Source organism: Hypanus sabinus, chromosome 29 (assembly GCF_030144855.1).
Source record: "Hypanus sabinus isolate sHypSab1 chromosome 29, sHypSab1.hap1, whole genome shotgun sequence".
Taxonomy (NCBI): Eukaryota; Metazoa; Chordata; class Chondrichthyes; order Myliobatiformes; family Dasyatidae; genus Hypanus; species Hypanus sabinus.
Genome location: NC_082734.1, coordinates 33430242 through 33449430, shown reverse-complemented (window position 1 = coordinate 33449430; position 19189 = coordinate 33430242). Strand labels below are relative to the sequence as shown.

The 19189-nt window shown below is 50.3% G+C and overlaps 1 protein-coding gene across 2 annotated transcripts in view; it reads left to right on the top strand.

Moving 5' to 3' along the window:
• The window catches only part of LOC132383221 (uncharacterized), a 66248-nt gene extending 54249 nt beyond the window's left edge, over window positions 1-11999 (top strand). For both annotated transcript variants that reach the window (XM_059954124.1, XM_059954123.1), the window contains exons 12-13: window positions 2464-2563; window positions 7950-11999. In XM_059954124.1, coding sequence (XP_059810107.1) covers window positions 2464-2555 — 92 coding nt within the window. In that variant the 3' untranslated portion in view covers window positions 2556-2563; window positions 7950-11999. The remainder of the gene's footprint in view (window positions 1-2463; window positions 2564-7949) is intronic.
• Window positions 12000-19189: the final 7190 nt, after the last annotated feature.

Sequence of the window (19189 nt, the reverse complement as noted above, 5' to 3'; positions counted from 1 at the left end):
CCAAAATCCTAGCAAAATCAGAAAATGGTAACTCAGCATGCGGTTGTACAGCTGCCTTGTGTCACTTCTTGTTTCACTGGTCTCGTTTTCATTGTCTATCATGTCCTGGAGAACTTGAAGTATCTCCTCAAGGTACTTGTTGACGGGCTTCACTGCTTCTGTCCTTGCACTCCACCTGGTTTCAGACTCCGACTGAACAACCACAGGCACGGCGTTTTTGAGTTTTTCCCAGCGCTGTGTTGAACAGGAGAAAAACACGTAGAGAGCTTTGATGGTTCCAAAAAACGTGACCGTCATTGTATCCTGCTTGGCTGCATGTACACCCACCAAGTTGAGAGAGTAATTGTCGCAACTCGCAAACACTGCCAGGTTGTTTTTCTCACTTATTCTTTGATGAACACCACTTCTGTGTCCAGCCATCACAGCTGCGTAGCACTGTGACTGACAATCTTGTAGCTCCATTTTGTCCTTCTCTAGCTGTTTCAAGATGTCTCAACCAAGTTCTCAGCATCCTCCTGGCTTATCTGGATAAAACCAAGGAAGGACTCTCTAACACGGACTGTTTTCCTCCAAAATCAACTTCCACATTCCTCACTACTTCTGACATCTGCTCACCGTGTGCCTGATCAGGAGTCGAGTCGAACATGAGACCACAGTACTTGGCTTTACGAATGCTTCTCAGTAAACTCTGGCGAACAGTGGATGCCATCATGTGGATGAACTCTTTCTGGACACCTGGTGAAAGATAAGACGTGGATCCAGGATGACTTTCCACCTGAGTGAGGTGTTCTTTTCTGACAGGTCAAAGATGGCCAGTGGTTTCAGTAAGCCAAGGAAATTTCCCACATTGGAGTCATCGTCCAGCTGAAGTGACTCCCTGTGTCCTTGCAAAGCTGGTTCTGAGTCACAAGGAATTTTATGCAGCGAAGGATTCTCATCAAGATATCACGCCACTTCTGCTTTTCCTTCTCAATCTGTGACTGAAATACCACGTAAATAACTCCTCTGTTTCCAGCTAAATTTCTTTCCATTTCTTTCCACCGTGTGAAGCATTCCCAATGATTTTTGGCATTTTCATGAACACTAATCCTTTCAGGTGCTTTCCACTGGTTGAATCCACTTCCCTGCTCCAATGAGGATTGATGGTCTGACCGTGAACAGAGAAGACAACAGATACAAAATGCAGACTTTTTCGAAGGAGAATAGACCAGCCATGAGCGAGTCACTTCCTCACCACGACCATTTCTCAATTTCCTCTTGAACCAAGTTTTGTTTATTGAGCGGTTATTTGTTGGTAGGAAAGGCCCCTCACTGTTCTGGAGATACTTCAAACCCAGTTTTATTATTCCTGTTCTCAACGCGTCAGGCAGAATTGCTTTTCCAGTATCCTTGTCAAACTTCAAAAGTCCAATGTCATGCTGTTCAATCACTTCTGGTATGACAGTTCGAGGCTCTTTGACACTGTCCAGTTCACTAGGTTCAGTGTCGTCAAGTTCAATCTCGTCAGGTAAAATCTCGACAATAAACTCAACATCACCACCACCACCATCGTCTTCCCCTCCTGACATGTCCACGTTCTCTGTGGCAGCCTCACTCTTAATCTCGTCATACTCGGATTTATCTGACTTGACTTCCTCCTCGGCTTGTGACGCATTTGTACTTGATCCACCTTCAGATTCTAACAAACTTGTAGCAGGTGCAGGAGACTCCATGGAACGTGTTGAACTACTTGTTCCGGGCTTTTCAAAGAAGGGCGTGAAGAACTTGCTCGACTTCTTGGCTTCCTCCGCCTCCAACTTTCATCTCTTCAGTCCTTCAGCTCCACTTTCCTCCTTCTTCGTGAAGAAATGTTTCATGGTCTTCGTACACAATGCTCTGAAATAAGGCCACCCTAGTGCTTCTCACCCATGATAATCAAAGACAGATCATACATCTGAACAAAACTCTTTTTTCACTATCCGAGGATGGCTTGCCTGACTTTAATAGAAACTGCTCAGTGGTGCCCAGGGCACGTGCCATATCAGCCAGTGATACGCCAGTGGTCTCTGTAACTCCATCCCACACCTATTTGTCTCCCTGTCTCTGACCCCCTCCCTTCTCTGTAACTCCCTCCCTCCCCTACACACCTCCCCATCTCTGACCCTCCTCCCTCCCCTAAACCCTTCCTAGTCTCTGTAATTCCCTCCCTCCCCTACATACCTCCCTGTCTCAGACCCCCTCCTTCCCCTATATCCCTCCCTGTCTCTGACCCCTCCCCTCCCTCCCTCTCCTAGAACCCTCCCGGTCCCTGTCCCTGACCTATGTCTCCCCATCTCTGATCCCCTCCCTCCCCTACATATCCCTGTCTCTGACCCCCTCGATCCCTCCCCTCCCTATCTCTGTGACTCTCTTTCTCTACCTTTTCCTGTCCACCTCCATACGGAATAGCAAAGTTCCCACTTACATGCTCTGCTTCCTCCACAGAGGATAACAGGCAGAGTGTGGAGAATGATGAGGACGAAGATGAGGAGCTATCGGACTATGTCAACTCCTCCAAATGTGCCCTGCGGCAATGAATGAGACGGTAGGGTGCTCTGGGTGGGGTCTGAGTCATGGGTTGGGGGTTAGGTTTCTTTCTTTTTATTAATTTTTAAACAAACATAAATGAAACATGAATACAGAGAGTTTGAGAGTACATAGTTAATAGTTTAAATAAACATTCAAATAGATGATAATCACTATATAATAACCTCCCAAACTCATGGTAATTATGAACAAAAGAAGTAAGAAAAAACCCAAAAAAAAAAGAAAAAGAAGAAAAACACTAACCAACATGGGCTATTGCATAATGTCAGATATATACAGTAGTGCCAATAACTCCGCAGCTCCATCCAAATAATTAAGGATAATAAAAGTGAGGTTTAGGAAAAGACAATTTAACTCATATGAAAATGTTGAATAAATGGTCTCCAAGTTTCTTCAAATTTAATTGAAGGATCAAAGACAACACTTCTAATTTTTTCTATGCTCAAACAAGAGACAGTTTGAGAACTAAAATATAGTTGGAGGATTAATTTCTTTCCAATTCAGTAGAATAGATCTTCTAGCCATTAATGTAACAAATGCAATCATCCGTCGAGCTGAGGGGGATAAATGACTATTATCCGCCATTGGTAAACCGAAAATTGTAGTAATAGGATGTGGTTGGAAATTGATATTCAGAACTGTTGAAATAATACCGAAAATATCTTTCCAGTAATTTTGCAAACAAGGGCAAGACCAAAACATGTGGGTCAATGAAGCAACTTCAGAATGATATCTGTCACAGGTTGGATTAACATGAGAATAAAATCAAGCAAGTTTATCAGACATATGAGCTCTATATACAACCTTAAATTGTATTAGGGCATGTTTAGCACAAATAGAAGAAGAATTGACTAATTGTAAAATTTTCTCCCACTGCTCAGTGGGTATAAGACAATGAAGTTCTTTTTCCCATTCCTTCTTATTTTTTTCTGATACTTCTGGCTGTATTTTCATGATCATATTATAAATGATGGCTACTAAACCCTTCTGACAAGGATTCAGAGCTAAAACTTTTTCCGTAATGTCCGATGGACATAATTTCGGAAAAGACTGTAACTCATTATTCAAAATATTTCTAACTTGCAAATATCTAAAAAAATGAGTTTTAGGTAAATTATATTTATTAGATAGCTGTTCAAAGGACATAAAACTATTATCTAAAAATAGATCACGAAAACATGTTATACCTTTTGTTTTCCATAAAACAAAGGCTTGATCCATAAAAGAGGGCCGAAAAAGAAAGTTAGATATTATAGGGCTTGATAAGATAAACTTATTCAAGCCAAAAAATTTACGAAATTGAAACCATATTCACATTGTATGTTTAACTATAGGATTAGTTATTTGTTTATTCAATTTAGATAAAGAAAAAGGAAGTGAAAATCCTAAAATTGAAAACAATGAAAAGTCTTGTACAGATTTACATTCCAAATTTACCCATTGTGGGCAAGCTGCTATAGTCAATTCTTGTGTCCAAAATATTAAATATCGTATATTAACTGCCCAATAGTAAAATCTCAGGTTTGGCAAAGCCAAACCACCCTCCTTCTTAGGCTTCTGTAAATATTTTTTGCTTAGTCTAGGATTTTTATTCTGCCACAGATAGGAAGATATTTTGGAGTCAATAATATCAAAAAAAGATTTAGGAATAAAAATTGGTAATGCTTGAAATAAATATAAGAATTTGGGTAATACCATCATCTTAATAACATTAATTCGACCAACCAATGACAAAGATAATGGAGACCACCTGGTAACAAGTTGCTTAATTTGGTCAATTAAAGGTAAAAAATTAACTTTAAATAGGGGGTTAGGTTTCATGGGGCTCAAGGGGAGTTAGTCCATGCACTCTGCATCCACCACATCACCTCGCCCACATCTACATGTCAGGAGTGTGACGGGATTCTCTCCAATGCTCTGGGTGGGGTTAGTCCATGCACTCTGCATCTGCCACATTACCTCACCCAGATCTACATGTCAGGAGTGTGATGGGATTCTCTCCAATGCTCTGGGTGGGGTTAGTCCATGCACTCTGCATCCGCCACATTACCTCACCCAGATCTACATGTCAGGAGTGTGACGGGATTCTCTCCAATGCTCTGGGTGGGGTTAGTCCATGCACTCCGCATCCACCACATCACCTCACCCAGATCTACATGTCAGGAGTGTGACGGGATTCTCTCCAATGCTCTGGGTGGGGTTAGTCCATGCACTCCGCATCCACCACATCACCTCACCCAGATCTACATGTCAGGAGTGTGACGGGATTCTCTCCAATGCTCTGGGTGGGGTTAGTCCATGCACTCCGCATCCACCACATCACCTCACCCAGATCTACATGTCAGGAGTGTGACTGGATTCTCTCCAATGCTCTGGGTGGGGTTAGTCCATGCACTCCGCATCCGCCACATTACCTCACCCAGATCTACATGTCAGGAGTGTGATGGGATTCTCTCCAATGCTCTGGGTGGGGTTAGTCCATGCACTCCGCATCCACCACATCACCTCACCCAGATCTACATGTCAGGAGTGTGACGGGATTCTCTCCAATGCTCTGGGTGGGGTTAGTCCATGCACTCTGCATCCGCCACATTACCTCACCCAGATCTACATGTCAGGAGTGTGACGGGATTCTCTCCAATGCTCTGGGTGGGGTTAGTCCATGCACTCCGCATCCACCACATCACCTCACCCAGATCTACATGTCAGGAGTGTGACTGGATTCTCTCCAATGCTCTGGGTGGGGTTAGTCCATGCACTCCGCATCCACCACATCACCTCACCCAGATCTACATGTCAGGAGTGTGACGGGATTCTCTCCAATGCTCTGGGTGGGGTTAGTCCATGCACTCCGCATCCACCACATCACCTCACCCAGATCTACATGTCAGGAGTGTGACTGGATTCTCTCCAATGCTCTGGGTGGGGTTAGTCCATGCACTCCGCATCCGCCACATTACCTCACCCAGATCTACATGTCAGGAGTGTGATGGGATTCTCTCCAATGCTCTGGGTGGGGTTAGTCCATGCACTCCGCATCCACCACATCACCTCACCCAGATCTACATGTCAGGAGTGTGACGGGATTCTCTCCAATGCTCTGGGTGGGGTTAGTCCATGCACTCTGCATCCGCCACATTACCTCACCCAGATCTACATGTCAGGAGTGTGACGGGATTCTCTCCAATGCTCTGGGTGGGGTTAGTCCATGCACTCCGCATCCACCACATCACCTCACCCAGATCTACATGTCAGGAGTGTGACTGGATTCTCTCCAATGCTCTGGGTGGGGTTAGTCCATGCACTCCGCATCCGCCACATTACCTCACCCAGATCTACATGTCAGGAGTGTGATGGGATTCTCTCCAATGCTCTGGGTGGGGTTAGTCCATGCACTCCGCATCCACCACATCACCTCACCCAGATCTACATGTCAGGAGTGTGACGGGATTCTCTCCAATGCTCTGGGTGGGGTTAGTCCATGCACGCTGCATCCGCCACATTACCTCACCCAGATCTACATGTCAGGAGTGTGACGGGATTCTCTCCAATGCTCTGGGTGGGGTTAGTCCATGCACTCTGCATTCACCACATCACCTCACCCAGATCTACATGTCAGGAGTGTGATGAGACACTTCAATTCTCCTGATGGATTTAGTCCTATTAATGCCCATATCCTTCCATTTTCTGCCCATCCATGTGTCTGTCTCAGACCCTCTTAGACACCTCTATCATATCTGCCTCCACCATCACCCCTGGCAGCTCATTCCAGGCACCCAACACACTCTCTGTAAAATGACTTTACCCCTCTCACTTTAAATGCACGCCCTTTCGTATTTTACGTTTCAAACCTATGGGAGAAAGATACTGACTGTCTGTCTGTGCCCCTCATAAACTTATAAATCTCTGTCAGGTCTCCCCTCAGCCTCCATCGACAGCCCAACTCGGTCTGATCGCTCCTCATACCACATGCTCTTTAATCCTGGCAGCGTCAACATGGGAGTTAGTCCATGAACAATTCTTGATTGGTCAGTGCATGAAGGGTTACGGGGAGAAGGCAGGAGATTGGGGCTGTAAGGAAAATTGGATTAGCCATGATGAGATGGCAGAGCAGACTTGATGGGCCAAATGGCCTAATTCTGCCCCTGTGTCTTATGGGAAGTTGCTCTGGAAGGTGAGATGTCATGGGATCGAGGGGGAGCTGCTAGTTGGCGCACAGTTTGACTGTAGGAAGCAGAGGGCGAGGGTGGAAGAGTGCAGGCCCCTGACCAGTGGTGCCCCCAGAGCTCACGTTGGGACCTGGTGTCTGTCATCTCGATTGATGATTTGGATGAGAATATACAAGGCAAATTTGCAGGAAACACAGCAATAGGTGGCGTCGTGGACAGTGAGGACATTTATCATGATTTACGGAGGGATCATAATCAGCTGGGGAAGTGGGCTGAGGAATGGCAAGAGGAGTTTAATTTGGACAAGTGTGAGGTGCAGCTTTTCAGGAAGACAAACTGGGGCAGGACTTTCACAGTGAATGGCGGGGCCCTGTGGAGTGTTGTAAGAGAGAGATAGGGGTATGAATACATGGTTCCCAGAGAGTGGGCTCACAGGTAGACAGGGAGGTGAAGAAGGTGATTGATACACTGGCCCTCATCAGTCATGGTACTGAGTACCGGAGTTGGGGCATTACATTGCAGTTGCACAAGATGTTGGGGAGGCTGCACTGGGAGAGTTGTGCTCGGTTTTGGTCACCCTGCGATAGGAAATTAAGGTGGCGGAGATTTACAAGGATGTAGTCGGGATTGAGGGATCGAATTGTGGAGAGAGATTGGGCAGGCTGAGAGTGTAGGAGACTGAGGGGTGACTAAAACCATGAGGGGCGGAGATAGAGTGAATGTACAATCTTCTCCCCGGGGTTGGGGTATCAAGAACGAGAGGGCACAAGTTTGAGGAGAGAGTGGGGAGATTTACTTTTTCACAGAGGGTCATCTGTATAGCAACAAGCTGCCAGATGAAGTGGTTGAGGCAGGGGTATTAACAATATATAAAGGGTACTTGGACAGGTACATGGATAAGAAAGGTTACAGCAGTTCCCAACCTGAGGTCCCCAGACCCCTCAATTAATGGTAGGAGTCCATGGCATGTAAAAGGTTGGAAACACCTGAGTCAGATAGGTATGGACCAAACAGGGACAAATGGGACAGCTGAGATGGGAAGTCTGGCTGGTATGGGCCAGTTGGCTGAAGAGCTTGTGTGACTTTGGGAAATTATTCTACCTGCTTAAGATCTGCCACATCCCCAGTCCCCGTTTGACAGGCTCTCAAGCGGATAAAGTTTTTACAGCAATTTCTGTGATTGTTTAAACCTTGTATCAACCATTTCTTCTTCAGGACAATGCCGGTGTCAGAGAGAGGAGGAGGACGAGGATAATTTTATTTCCAGTGGGGAATTGTGCACACGAATCGCCAGGCCTCTCCGCAATCCCAAATTCCTTGACGCTGGTGACGAATGGGTCGAGTTTGTGACCTCCGTTGGGTTTGGCTCGGGATATAGGTCTTCAAACTGACACCCCTAACTTCCTCCTACCCACCTGAATCCTAAAAAGGGTTCTACCCCTGCTGATCCAATGAGGCTGCTGTTACCCCGAGAGGGGTGGCCTGTGGTCTGTGGTTTTGCTGAGATCTCGGGAGCCCACTGCTGAATCAGACCTTGTGCTCGACCTTTCTCCCTTCCTCTTCTCCTCCCACCCACCCCATCAAGCACCTCTCTCTGCCAGGTAAGGCTCCCCTCCCTGCTTCTTGTCTCCATAAACCCTTCCCTCCCCTATACCCCTCCCTGTTTCAATCACCCTGTGACTCCCTACATTCCTCTCCCCCTCTCTGTGACCCCCCTCACTCCCCTATACCCCTCCCCGTTTCAGTGACCCTCTCCCACACCTTCATCCATCCCTGCATCTGAGCTCCTCTCTCCCCTACACCCCTGCCTGGCTTTGTGACCCCCTCCCTCCCCTGCACCCCTCTGCCTCTCTCTCCTCCGTTACAAAAATCTGCCGCCAAACTTCTATGAAACGGTTATCCAGTTCTGTCAATGAATCCGTAAAGTTCTCTCCCCGGAGAGACATATCCCAAATGTGTTGGCAGAAACCTGGAAATGACAGCATGGTTGACGATATCCTGAGATTAATTATTTTTGTTGTGTGTGTTTACTCTGATGTACAGTATTAGCTTCCTGCTCTTCCCTCAGAACTCGATCTCTGGGGAAAGGTCTCCATCCAAGGGCAGCGAGGGTGGGGCACTGGAGCAGAGGGGCTGGGAATGGTGCAGAAAGAGATTCTGACCTGGGCAAGTGGTACATAGATGTGTATCTCTGTCCCTCTTATGTCCGTCTCTATCTGTTTCCCTCTATCTCTCCCTGTACCTATCCTCCTCTTTTTCTCCCTATCTCTCTCTGGACTCTGCACCTCTCTTTCACACTCACTGCTCTCCCCCTTTGTCTCCCCCCTCTGAACTCCTTGGTCTCTCTCCCCTGTCTCAGCTTCTCTCTCTGCCCCTCTTTCCCACCCTCCTTGTCTCCCCACTCCTTCCCCCTCCCTCCCTCCACATCCTCGGACCCAGGAGGATTAGACGTGTTTCTGTGACCCATGCGTGCCTTGTTCTCAGCCTCCCACCCGTCCTACTGGTTTTGGGAGCAATGGGTGGCGGGACCACCATTCTGCCTCCAGTCCCCTCCTTCATTCTGACTCCTCCTGCTCAATCCTGCTAGGGCCCAGCGACCTCTATCTGTATGGGGTCACGGGGTTTTAGCCAGAGCCTAGGCCTCAACCTGACCCTTCAGCCCCAATTCCTCGGCCCAACCTATGATCTCTGACCGGGCCCTGGACTCTATCAGCCTCCAGTCCAGGTGTAGAGTTAGCTCAGGCCTCGGGGCCTCTTGACTCAGGATTCCAACCTGAGCTCCTGGCCCTGGGTTCCAACTCGATGTCCTTAGCTTCAGCCTGATCTTTAGGCCCCAGGGCCTCAGCCTGACCTGCTGGGATCCCCCAGGCCTCTGCCTCCTCATTGTGGCCCAGTAACTCTGCCCAAGCCACAGGTCCCAGTCTTAATACCGTGGCTCCCCTAGGCATCTGCCTCCTCATTTGTCCCATTGTTCCTCCATCCTGTCGCCCCAGGACTTCTGCCCCAGCATCAGGCCCTCTCTGCCTCCTCACTCAATGGGGATCCAGCCCTTTTGGAGGGCTGGGCTTCTCTTCATTCTCCCCACCTCTCAAAACTTCTGAGCGAAGAGCAGGGAGACCCAGAGGGAAGGGAAGTGTTTGTGTGTGTGTGTGTGTGTGTGTGTGTGTGTGTGTGTGTCTGTGGGGTGGGGGGGGGGAGAGGGTAAGAAATGAAACAAAACTGTAACTATTGCATGAATTTTCCCTCTGTAAATAAAGCCATGAAGATTGATCATTCAGAGTGGGGTCCTGGTCTTTGTCTTACTGCCCTCCTCCCTCCCCTCCAAATCACTGCCTTGCTGAGGACAGGAGCCTGGGTCACAGTGCAATGAGGGACAAGGCCCCTCCCAAACACTCCCTTCTCACACCATCACTATATACTATGTTCTAAATCATCACTTCAACAAATTAGACACAATTTCTACAAGAAAGAACATGATTAGACCATACGCAGTGGGTCGCTGTCCAGAGGTAGGATTAAGGTTGTGCCCGTTGGTTCACGAGCCGAACGCTTGAAGGGAAATTGCCCTTTCCTGAAACTGCAGATACGGAACTTCAGACGTCTGTACCTCCCGCCCGATGGGAGCTGTGAGAGCTGCATCAGGTAAGCAGGTGGTGTCTCAGACAGTTATCTGAGGAGTGGCAGATGGAGCTCAGTCAGATAAGTGAGAGGTGTGGAATTTCAGGGAGGCAAGTGAAGGCAGGACTCTCACAGTGAACGGCTGTGACCTGGGGACCGATGTAGAACAGGTGCAGGTCCATGGTTTCTGAGAGTGGGGGCACAGGTAGACGGAGGTGAAGGAGGTGTTGGACACACTGGTCTTCATCCGTCAGGGCACTGACTTGGGAGGTTGTACAAGATGTTGGTGAACACACACTTGCAGTATTGTGTTCAGTTTTGCTTGCCCTGCTGTTGGGAAGAGCGCAGAGGAGATTTGCGAGTATTTTGCTGCGATGAAAGGGTCTGGGTAATGGAGACTTGGGCAGCTGGGAGTGTGGGAGACCAAGGGGTGACCTTATAGAGGTGCATAAAATCACAAGGGGCATTAACAGGGTTAATGCAGTCATTTCCCAGGAATGTGGGAAAACAAGACCAGCTACCCCTTGCTTAGTGTACAGATCTCCCCCTGAGAGACACCGGTCAGTGTACAGATCATCTCTGAGAGAGAGGGACTGAGAGACACTGGTCAGTGTACAGATCATCTCTGAGAGAGAGGGACTGAGAGACACCGGTCAGTGTACAGATCATCTCTGAGAGAGAGAGACTGAGAGATACTGGTCAGTGTACAGATCTCCCCCTGAGAGAGAGGGACAGAGAGACACCAGTCAGTGTACAGATCTCCCTCTGAGAGAGAGGGACAGAGAGACACCGGTCAGTGTCCAGATCTCCCCCTGAGAGAGAGGGACAGAGAGACACTGGTCAGTGTACAGATCTCCCCTGAGAGAGAGGGACTGAGAGACACTGGTCAGTGTCCAGATCTCCCCCTGAGAGAGAGGGACAGAGAGACACTGGTCAGTGTCCAGATCTCCCCCTGAGAGAGAGGGACTGAGAGACACCGGTCAGTGTACAGATCTTCCTCTGAGAGAGGGACTGAAAGACACTGATCATCTGTTTTAAGATGTCACTGGTGCAGCACGGTGACAAATTGCTGGCTGCAAACACAACAACTTTATTACTGACACTTTTTCTGGTCAACAATCACTATAATCAGTAGGCTGTAACTTCCTGGTTGGGGTTGAGATATTGAACCTCTGTACGACCTGCCATCTGTGTGGTTTGAATTGAACTCTCACAGGTGCAGTGTAGTTACGGCATGGCCTAGTTGAAGTGGCAGGGCCTGGGCCTGAGAGTAGGGTATGAGTTGATGCTTGGCATTGCTAGAGCAGACTTGGGGACAAATCAAAGTGAGAGGACTGGTGCAAGGCAGAGTTGAGGTGGCAGGTCCCAGGCCAGGGAGCAGGGAGCAATGTTGAAGCACCAGGCCAGATCAGAAAGATTGGGTCCAGTCTAAATCAAGTCAGTGGAGCCCAGGCCTGAGAACATACCAAAATGACTGGGCCCGGGTTAAGAGCAAGAAGTTACCTGATGATTGGCCGATTTAAGAGCTGGGCCAGTTTGAAAATGTCAGGGTGCCAGGGCTGGAGGAGAGGATTGAGCTGGTTCAGCTGGGTTCTCATGAGGTTTACTCACCTTTCTGCTCAGCTGAGGCTGAGGCCTGCAGCAAACGGGCTCCTGGATCGGCTGCTATGACAACGAGCTTCACTGGCTTTGAGTCCAAAGTCTGAATGTTTCTTGCTAACTTTTATTTTTTGCATAATTTGTTTTTGTTTTGGGAGTTCGACAGTCTTTTTTAAAAAATATGTTCTATTGAATTATTTTATTTTGTGGCTGTCTGCAAGGAGATGAATCTAGTGTACATACTTAGAATAGGATCTGTAAAATGAAAAAATCAGGAACACTAAACTGTAAACAAACTATGAAAATGCGGATATAAATAGCAATAAATAATGAACGTAAAATAACAGTACATATAACAGATTCCTTAAGCGAGTGAAGTTATCCTGTTTTGTTCCTGATGGTTGAGGGGTAGGAACTGTTCTTGAACCTGCTGGTGTGAGTCCTGGGGCTCCTGTACCTTCCACCAGGTGGCAGCAGCGAGTAGAGAGCAGGGCCTGGGTGCTGAGGATCTTTGATGATGGGTGCTGCTTTTCTACGGCAGTGCTCTCAGTGGCTGGAAGGGTTTTATGTGATGTACTGGGATGAATCCGCTATCTTTTGTAGGATTTTCTGCTCAAAGGCATTGGTGTTCCCATACCGGGCCGTAATGCAGCCAGTCAGCACACTTTCCACCACACGTCTCTAGAAGTTTGCCAAGGTTTTCAATGACATGCCGAACCTCCGCAGACTGCTGAAGAAGTAGAGGTGGTGTTGTGCTCTCTTCACAATAATATTTATATGATGGGCTCAGGACAGGTCCTCTGAGATAGTGACACCTCTGATCCTCTGACGATTACTGCCTCATGGGCCCCTGGTTTCCCTCTCCTGAAGTTCCTGGTCTTGTTGACACTGAGTGAGAGGTTGTTGTTATTACACCACTCAGCCAAACTTCCAATCGCCCTCCTGTATGCTGGGTCATCACCCACTTTGATACGGCCCACAACAGTGGTGTCATCAGCAAGTTTGTACATGGTGTTGGATCTGTACTTGGCCACACAGTCACAGGTGTGAAGCGAGTAGAGCAGGGGCTGAGCACACATCCTTTGGTGCTCCCGTGCTGATGGAGATGAGTGTGGAGGAGATGTTTTTGCCAATCCAAACTGACTGGGGTCTGCAAGTGAGGAAATCCAGGATCAATTGCACAAGGGGTAGTGAGGCCCAGGTGTTGGAGTTTATTGATTAGTTTTGAGGGATGATGGTGTTAAATTCTGAGCTGTAATCGATAAAGACAATCCTGACGAATGCATCTTTACTGCCCAGATGTTCTAGGGTTGTGTGAAGAGCCAATGAGATGGCATCTGCTGTGACCTGTTGCTTCAGTAGGTGAATCCAAGTCATCACTCAGACAAGAGCTGATATGTTTCAACACCAGCCTCTCAAAATACTTCATCACTGGGCAATAGTCATTTAGACTGGTTAGCACGCTGTCCTTGGGTGCTGGTATGATTGAAGCAGGTGGGTACCACACACTGCCGTGCGAGGGATTGAGGATATCTGTGAATACACCAGCCAGTTGGTCGGCAAGGGCATCAGTACTCGGCCAGGTTCTCCATCCGGACCTTTTGCTTTCCTTGGGTTCACTCTCTTGAAGGCAGCCCACAAGTCATCCTCAGATACTGAGACCAAAGGATCATCAGGAGACACGGGAGTGTGGGATGGTTCCTCCCTTTTCTGGTGGTCAAAGTGAGCATAGAAATCACTGAGCTCATCTGGAAGTAAAGCTCTGCTGTCCCCTATGTCACAGATTTAGCTTTGTAGGAGGTTATTGCTTTCAGTCCCTGCCACAGCTGTCGAACATCCCTCATTGATGACAGTCTAGTCTGGAATCTCCACTTCACCTGAGGGATGGCTTTCCGGAGACCATACCTGCACCTCGTGTAGCATTCGTCATCTCCAGACTTGAATGCCTCTGATCCGGCCCTCAGCAAGTTCCAGGTTTCATTGTTCATCCAGGACTTCAGTTTGGGGAAACCCTGAATGGTTCTGTGGGCACACCCCCATCCACCACTGTTTTAATGAAGTCTGTCATGACCCTGGTCTAGTCACTTATGTTGTCAGAGGGGTTCTTGAACACAACAGAAAACGACAGAATCCGTATCTTACTTGGAATAGCGGCAAAACGGCCGGCAACCCTGCTGGACATGAAAACGACTGAATTCACTGAGCGGCCACAGCACTGAAACAACTAGAGTCCGCGATTCTCGACGGCCCCGAGACGAGCCCAGCCGCCTTGCTGAGCTGACTGGTTACCGGTGACTGGTTACCGGTGATGAACTTCTGATGATGGTCCAGCACCGAGTAGCAGCAACCCGGAGCCTTTTATGCTGCCGGTTCGAAATGAAGGTCAAGTGCCTTAATCAAGGTGCCCAATGGGACACGGGGAAAAGGAAATAACTGGCATGAGGAGTCCACAGACCGGACCATGACACCTCGTCCATCGACTCAAGGCAATCCTGTAACTGTTCCTCAGGCTCCCATGACCACCTCTGAGTCGTCTTCATCTCTGGGGCCTTGCTCTTTAGGCCCTGTCTATATGCAAGTTGTAGGAGTCCAGCCAAATGACCCAACTTGCCAACATGTGGCTCAGGAGGAACGACAGGCATTCCTTATTGTGGTGTAGCAGTGAACAAATGTGTTGGGACCTCTGGTGTAACAAGTTATACATGCTGGTGATAATTGGGCAGGCCTGATGAAAGTCGCTGACTAGAATTTGAAGTGTGTCGAGACGGGCTGTTTCTTGTTTACAGACAGCATCGAGCCGTTTCTTGAGTGCTTGCTTGTAGTCAGTCACTGGTGGGATGTAAACTGTGGTCAGGATCACGGATGAGAGGATGGCCTACATTGAATTGTTTGTTGTTTAAAGTCAGGGGAACAAGAAGCTGGCATAACCAATAGGGTACACCGCCACCTTTTCCCTTGCCAGAATCTGTTTGATCCGTTCTGAAAATCGTGAAGCCTTCTGGTCAGATAACTGCGTCCAGCGTGTTTGCCAAGTCTCAATGCAAGAAACAATTGCGATCTGCCTCATCTGTCTCCGATACAGATCTCCCCCTGAGCATGAGGAACTGAAAGATACCAGGCATGATTGGGATCTGAATGGGTTAGAGTTTTGGGGCTTCACCCTCTCTCGCTGCCTCCCCCAGGAGAGGAGGGTGGATGGGGACTGGTGAGAGGAGCATTTACAATTGAAACACTCAAGCATCTGTTGTTCTCGACACTACATTGAGCTGACCACATCCTGCCACCTACAAACACGCACACACCTCCGCCCCCCCACATGACTTAATGCTCGGAACAGAGGGAGGAAGGGGGGGTTGGGGCACCAAGTGGCGAAAGGGAAGCACTGACTCCGGACGTCCACAAGACAAGCGGAGCCTGAGGTGTAGGCTGGAAAGGGCCACAGGCCTCGGGAGGGCAGGCTGGTGACGGAGAGGGCAGGTGGGGGACAGCAGGGATTGGTGGGGAAGTGAGGGAGGGGTCAGGGCAGTGGGGTAGATGAATCTTAGTCCCCCATCTGGGGATGGGACCGGTGGAGAGCGGAATGAGAGGGTGGGAGAGAGAGAGAAAGATGCAAGAACCTTCCTGTTTGCTGCCGCTCCCTTCCCCCTTCTCCCCCTCCCTCTCCCCCTCCCTCCCTCTCACTCCTCCCTCTCTGTCCCCCTCCCTCCCTCTCTACCCCCACCTCTCTCCTCCCAACCACCTCCTTCACCCCAAGAGAGGTCTGTATGTGGCTCGAGCTGCCGGAGCAAGGTAACGTGAACAGGCCTTTGAAGGTAAGTGTGTAAGGAAGGTGGAGATGAACCGGACTGGTTTGGATGCGAAACTAGGTCAGCACAGAGCAGTTGGACTTCGCCGGGTGACAGTCAAAAGTTACGGCCTGTCACTCAGGGGAACAACAGTGGAGCCAGCGTCCTGAAGACAGGGATGACAGAAGGAGAGGGGAGAGAGAGAGGGAGAGAGAGAGGGAGAGGGAGAGAGAGGGAGAGGGGAGCTCACCGATAACTCTCCCTTCCAACTTACCACAGCTCGATGGAGACTCTGGGTTTTGGACTGCTGGGGCTCTTCTGGGTGTGGGCCATTTCCGTGACACTGTTTCTCTGCACTGGCTGTCCAAGTGCACACAAAGGTGAGTGTGAATATTACACCTACACCGTCCCATTGCACTCCCCGGGGTCAGACACAGCGTGATTCTCCCTCCACACCGTCCCATCACACACTCCCGGGGTCAGACACTGAGTGATACTCCCTCCACACTGTCCCATCAGACACTCCCAGGGTCAGACACAGAGTGAATCTCCCTCCACACCGTCCCATTGCACTCCCCGGGGTCAGACACAGAGTGAATCTCCCTCCACACCGTCCCATCACACACTCCCAGAGTCAGACACAGAGTGAATCTCCCTCCACACCGTCCCATTGCAATCCCTGGGGTCAGACACAGAGTGAATCTCCCTCCACACCGTCCCATTGCACTTCCCGGGGTCAGACACAGCGTGATTCTCCCTCCACACCGTCCCATCACACACTCCCGGGGTCGGACACAGAGTGATACTCCCTCCACACTGTCCCATCAGACACTCCCGGGGTCAGACACAGAGTGAATCTCCCTCCACACCGTCCCATTGCACTCCCCGGGGTCAGACACAGAGTGAATCTCCCTCCACACCGTCCCATTGCACTCCCCGGGGTCAGACACAGAGTGAATCTCCCTCCACACCGTCCCATTGCAATCCCCGGGGTCAGACACAGAGTGAATCTCCCTCCACACCGTCCCATCACACACTCCCAGAGTCAGACACAGAGTGAATCTCCCTCCACACCGTCCCATTGCAATCCCTGGGGTCAGACACAGAGTGAATCTCCCTCCACACGGTCCCATCACACACTCCCAGAGTCAGACACAGAGTGAATCTCCCTCCACACCATCCCATCACACACTCCCCGGGGTCAGACACAGAGTGAATCTCCCTCCACATCGTCCCATTGCACTCCCCGGGGTCAGACACAGAGTGAATCTCCCTCCACACCGTCCCATCACACACTCCCGGGGTCAAACACAGAGGGAATCTCCCTCCACACCGTCCTATCACACACTCCCGGGGTCAGACACAGAGGGAATCTCCCTCCACACCGTCCTATCATACACTCCCGGGGTCAGACACAGAGTGAATCTCCCTCCACACCGTCCCATCACACACTCCCGGGGTCAGACACAGAGTGAATCTCCCTCCACACCGTCCCATCACACAGTCCTGGGGTCAGACACAGAGTGAATCCTCCACACCGTCCCATCACACACTCCCGGGGTCAGTCACAGCGTGAATCTCCCTCTGCAAGAACAGAGACAACAGTACGTTCCAGCCCAGATGGGGAGATGACGGTCTGTGAGGGACTCGGTTTTGATTATTTTTGGGTTTGTGATTTTCAGACAGTGCCAAGAACCAGAAGAGGAGAGCGCTGAGGTGAGTGACGTCTTTGTCCTTGTGACCCCACCCTCCCCTGCACCACTCCCTGTCAGCGTCATCCCCACCCTCACCTACTCAGCTCCCAGTCACCGTCATCACCTCCCTCCCCACACCCTCCCTGTCAGCGTCATGCCCACCCTCCCCTGTACCACTCCCTGTCTCAATGATCCCCTCACTCTCCAACTTGCCTCCCTGTCACCGTCATCCCCACACTCCCCTGCACCCTCCCAGTCACCATCACCTCCTCCCTCCCCATCTCCGTCACCCCTTCCCGCCCCTACACTCCTCTCTGTCTCGGTCACCTCCTCCCTCCCTCACCTACACACCTCTCCATCTCTGTTACCCCCTCCTTCCCCGACAACCCTCCCATCTCCTTCACCCCTTCTTCCCTCCCCCCACACCCCTCCCCATCTGTTGCTCAATCCCTCCACTACTTCCTTCTCTGTCTCTGAGACTCGCTCTTTTCATACACCAGTCCCAGACTCCTTCATTGCCCACTACTCCACACCACCCCTCCCTCCCCTAGAACCCTTTCCATCCCACATACCCCTTCCCATCTCTGTCACCCCTTCCTCCCAGTCTCTGCCCCCTTTCAATCCCCCATACCCCTCCCCGTCACTGTCACCCCTCCCCATCTCCATCCCCGTTTCACTCCCCTACACCCGTCTACATCTCCATACCCCCTCCCCATGCCTCCCTGTCTCCATTAACCCCTTCTTTCCCGTTACCCCTCGCCGATTCTGTGAACCTCTATCTGCTCTATGCCCCTCCCCATCTATGTAATCACTTCTGTTCCCTACGTTTCTCTGCCTCTGTCACCCCCTCCTTACTCTGCAGCCCTCCAACATCACTGTGACACCTCTTCCCCTACACCCCTCCCTGTCCATGTGACTCCCATACTCCCCCTCTCAATGACCCAACATCATGCATCTCCCCCCCTCTCCATGACCCCATCTCATGCATCTCCCCCCTCTCCGTGACCCCATCTCATGCATCTACCCCTCTCCGTGACCCCATCTCATGCCTCCCGCCTCTCCGTGACCCCATCTCATGCATCTACCCCTCTCCATGACCCCATCTCATGCATCTCCCCCCTCTCCGTGACCCCATCTCATGCATCTACCCCTCTCCATGACCCCATCTCATGCCTCCTGCCTCTCCGTGACCCCATCTCATGCATCTCCCCCTCTCCGTGACCCCCTCATGCATCTCCCACTCTCCGTGACCTCATCTCATGCATATCCCCCCTCTCTCCGTAACCCCATCTCATGCATCCCCCCGTCCATGACCCCATCTCATGCATCTCCCCCCTCTCTGTGACCCCATCTCATGCATCTTCCCCTCCGTGATCCCATCTCATGCCTCCCCCCTTCTCCGTGACCACATCTCATGCCTCCCCCTCTCCGTGACCACATCTCATGCATCTCCCCCTCTCTGTGACCACATCTCATGCATCTCCCCCCTCTCCGTGACCCCATCTCATGCATCTCCGCCCTCTCCGTGACCCCATCTCATGCATGTCCCCCCTCTCTCCGTGACCCCATCTCATGCATATCCCCCCTCTCTCCGTAAACCCATCTCATGCATCCCCCCTCTCCGTGACCCCATCTCATGCATATCCCCCCTCTCTCCGTAACCCCATCTCATACATATCCCCCCCTCCATGACCCCATCTCATGCATCCCCCCCTCTCCGTAACCCCATCTCATGCATATCCCCCCTCTCCGTGACCCC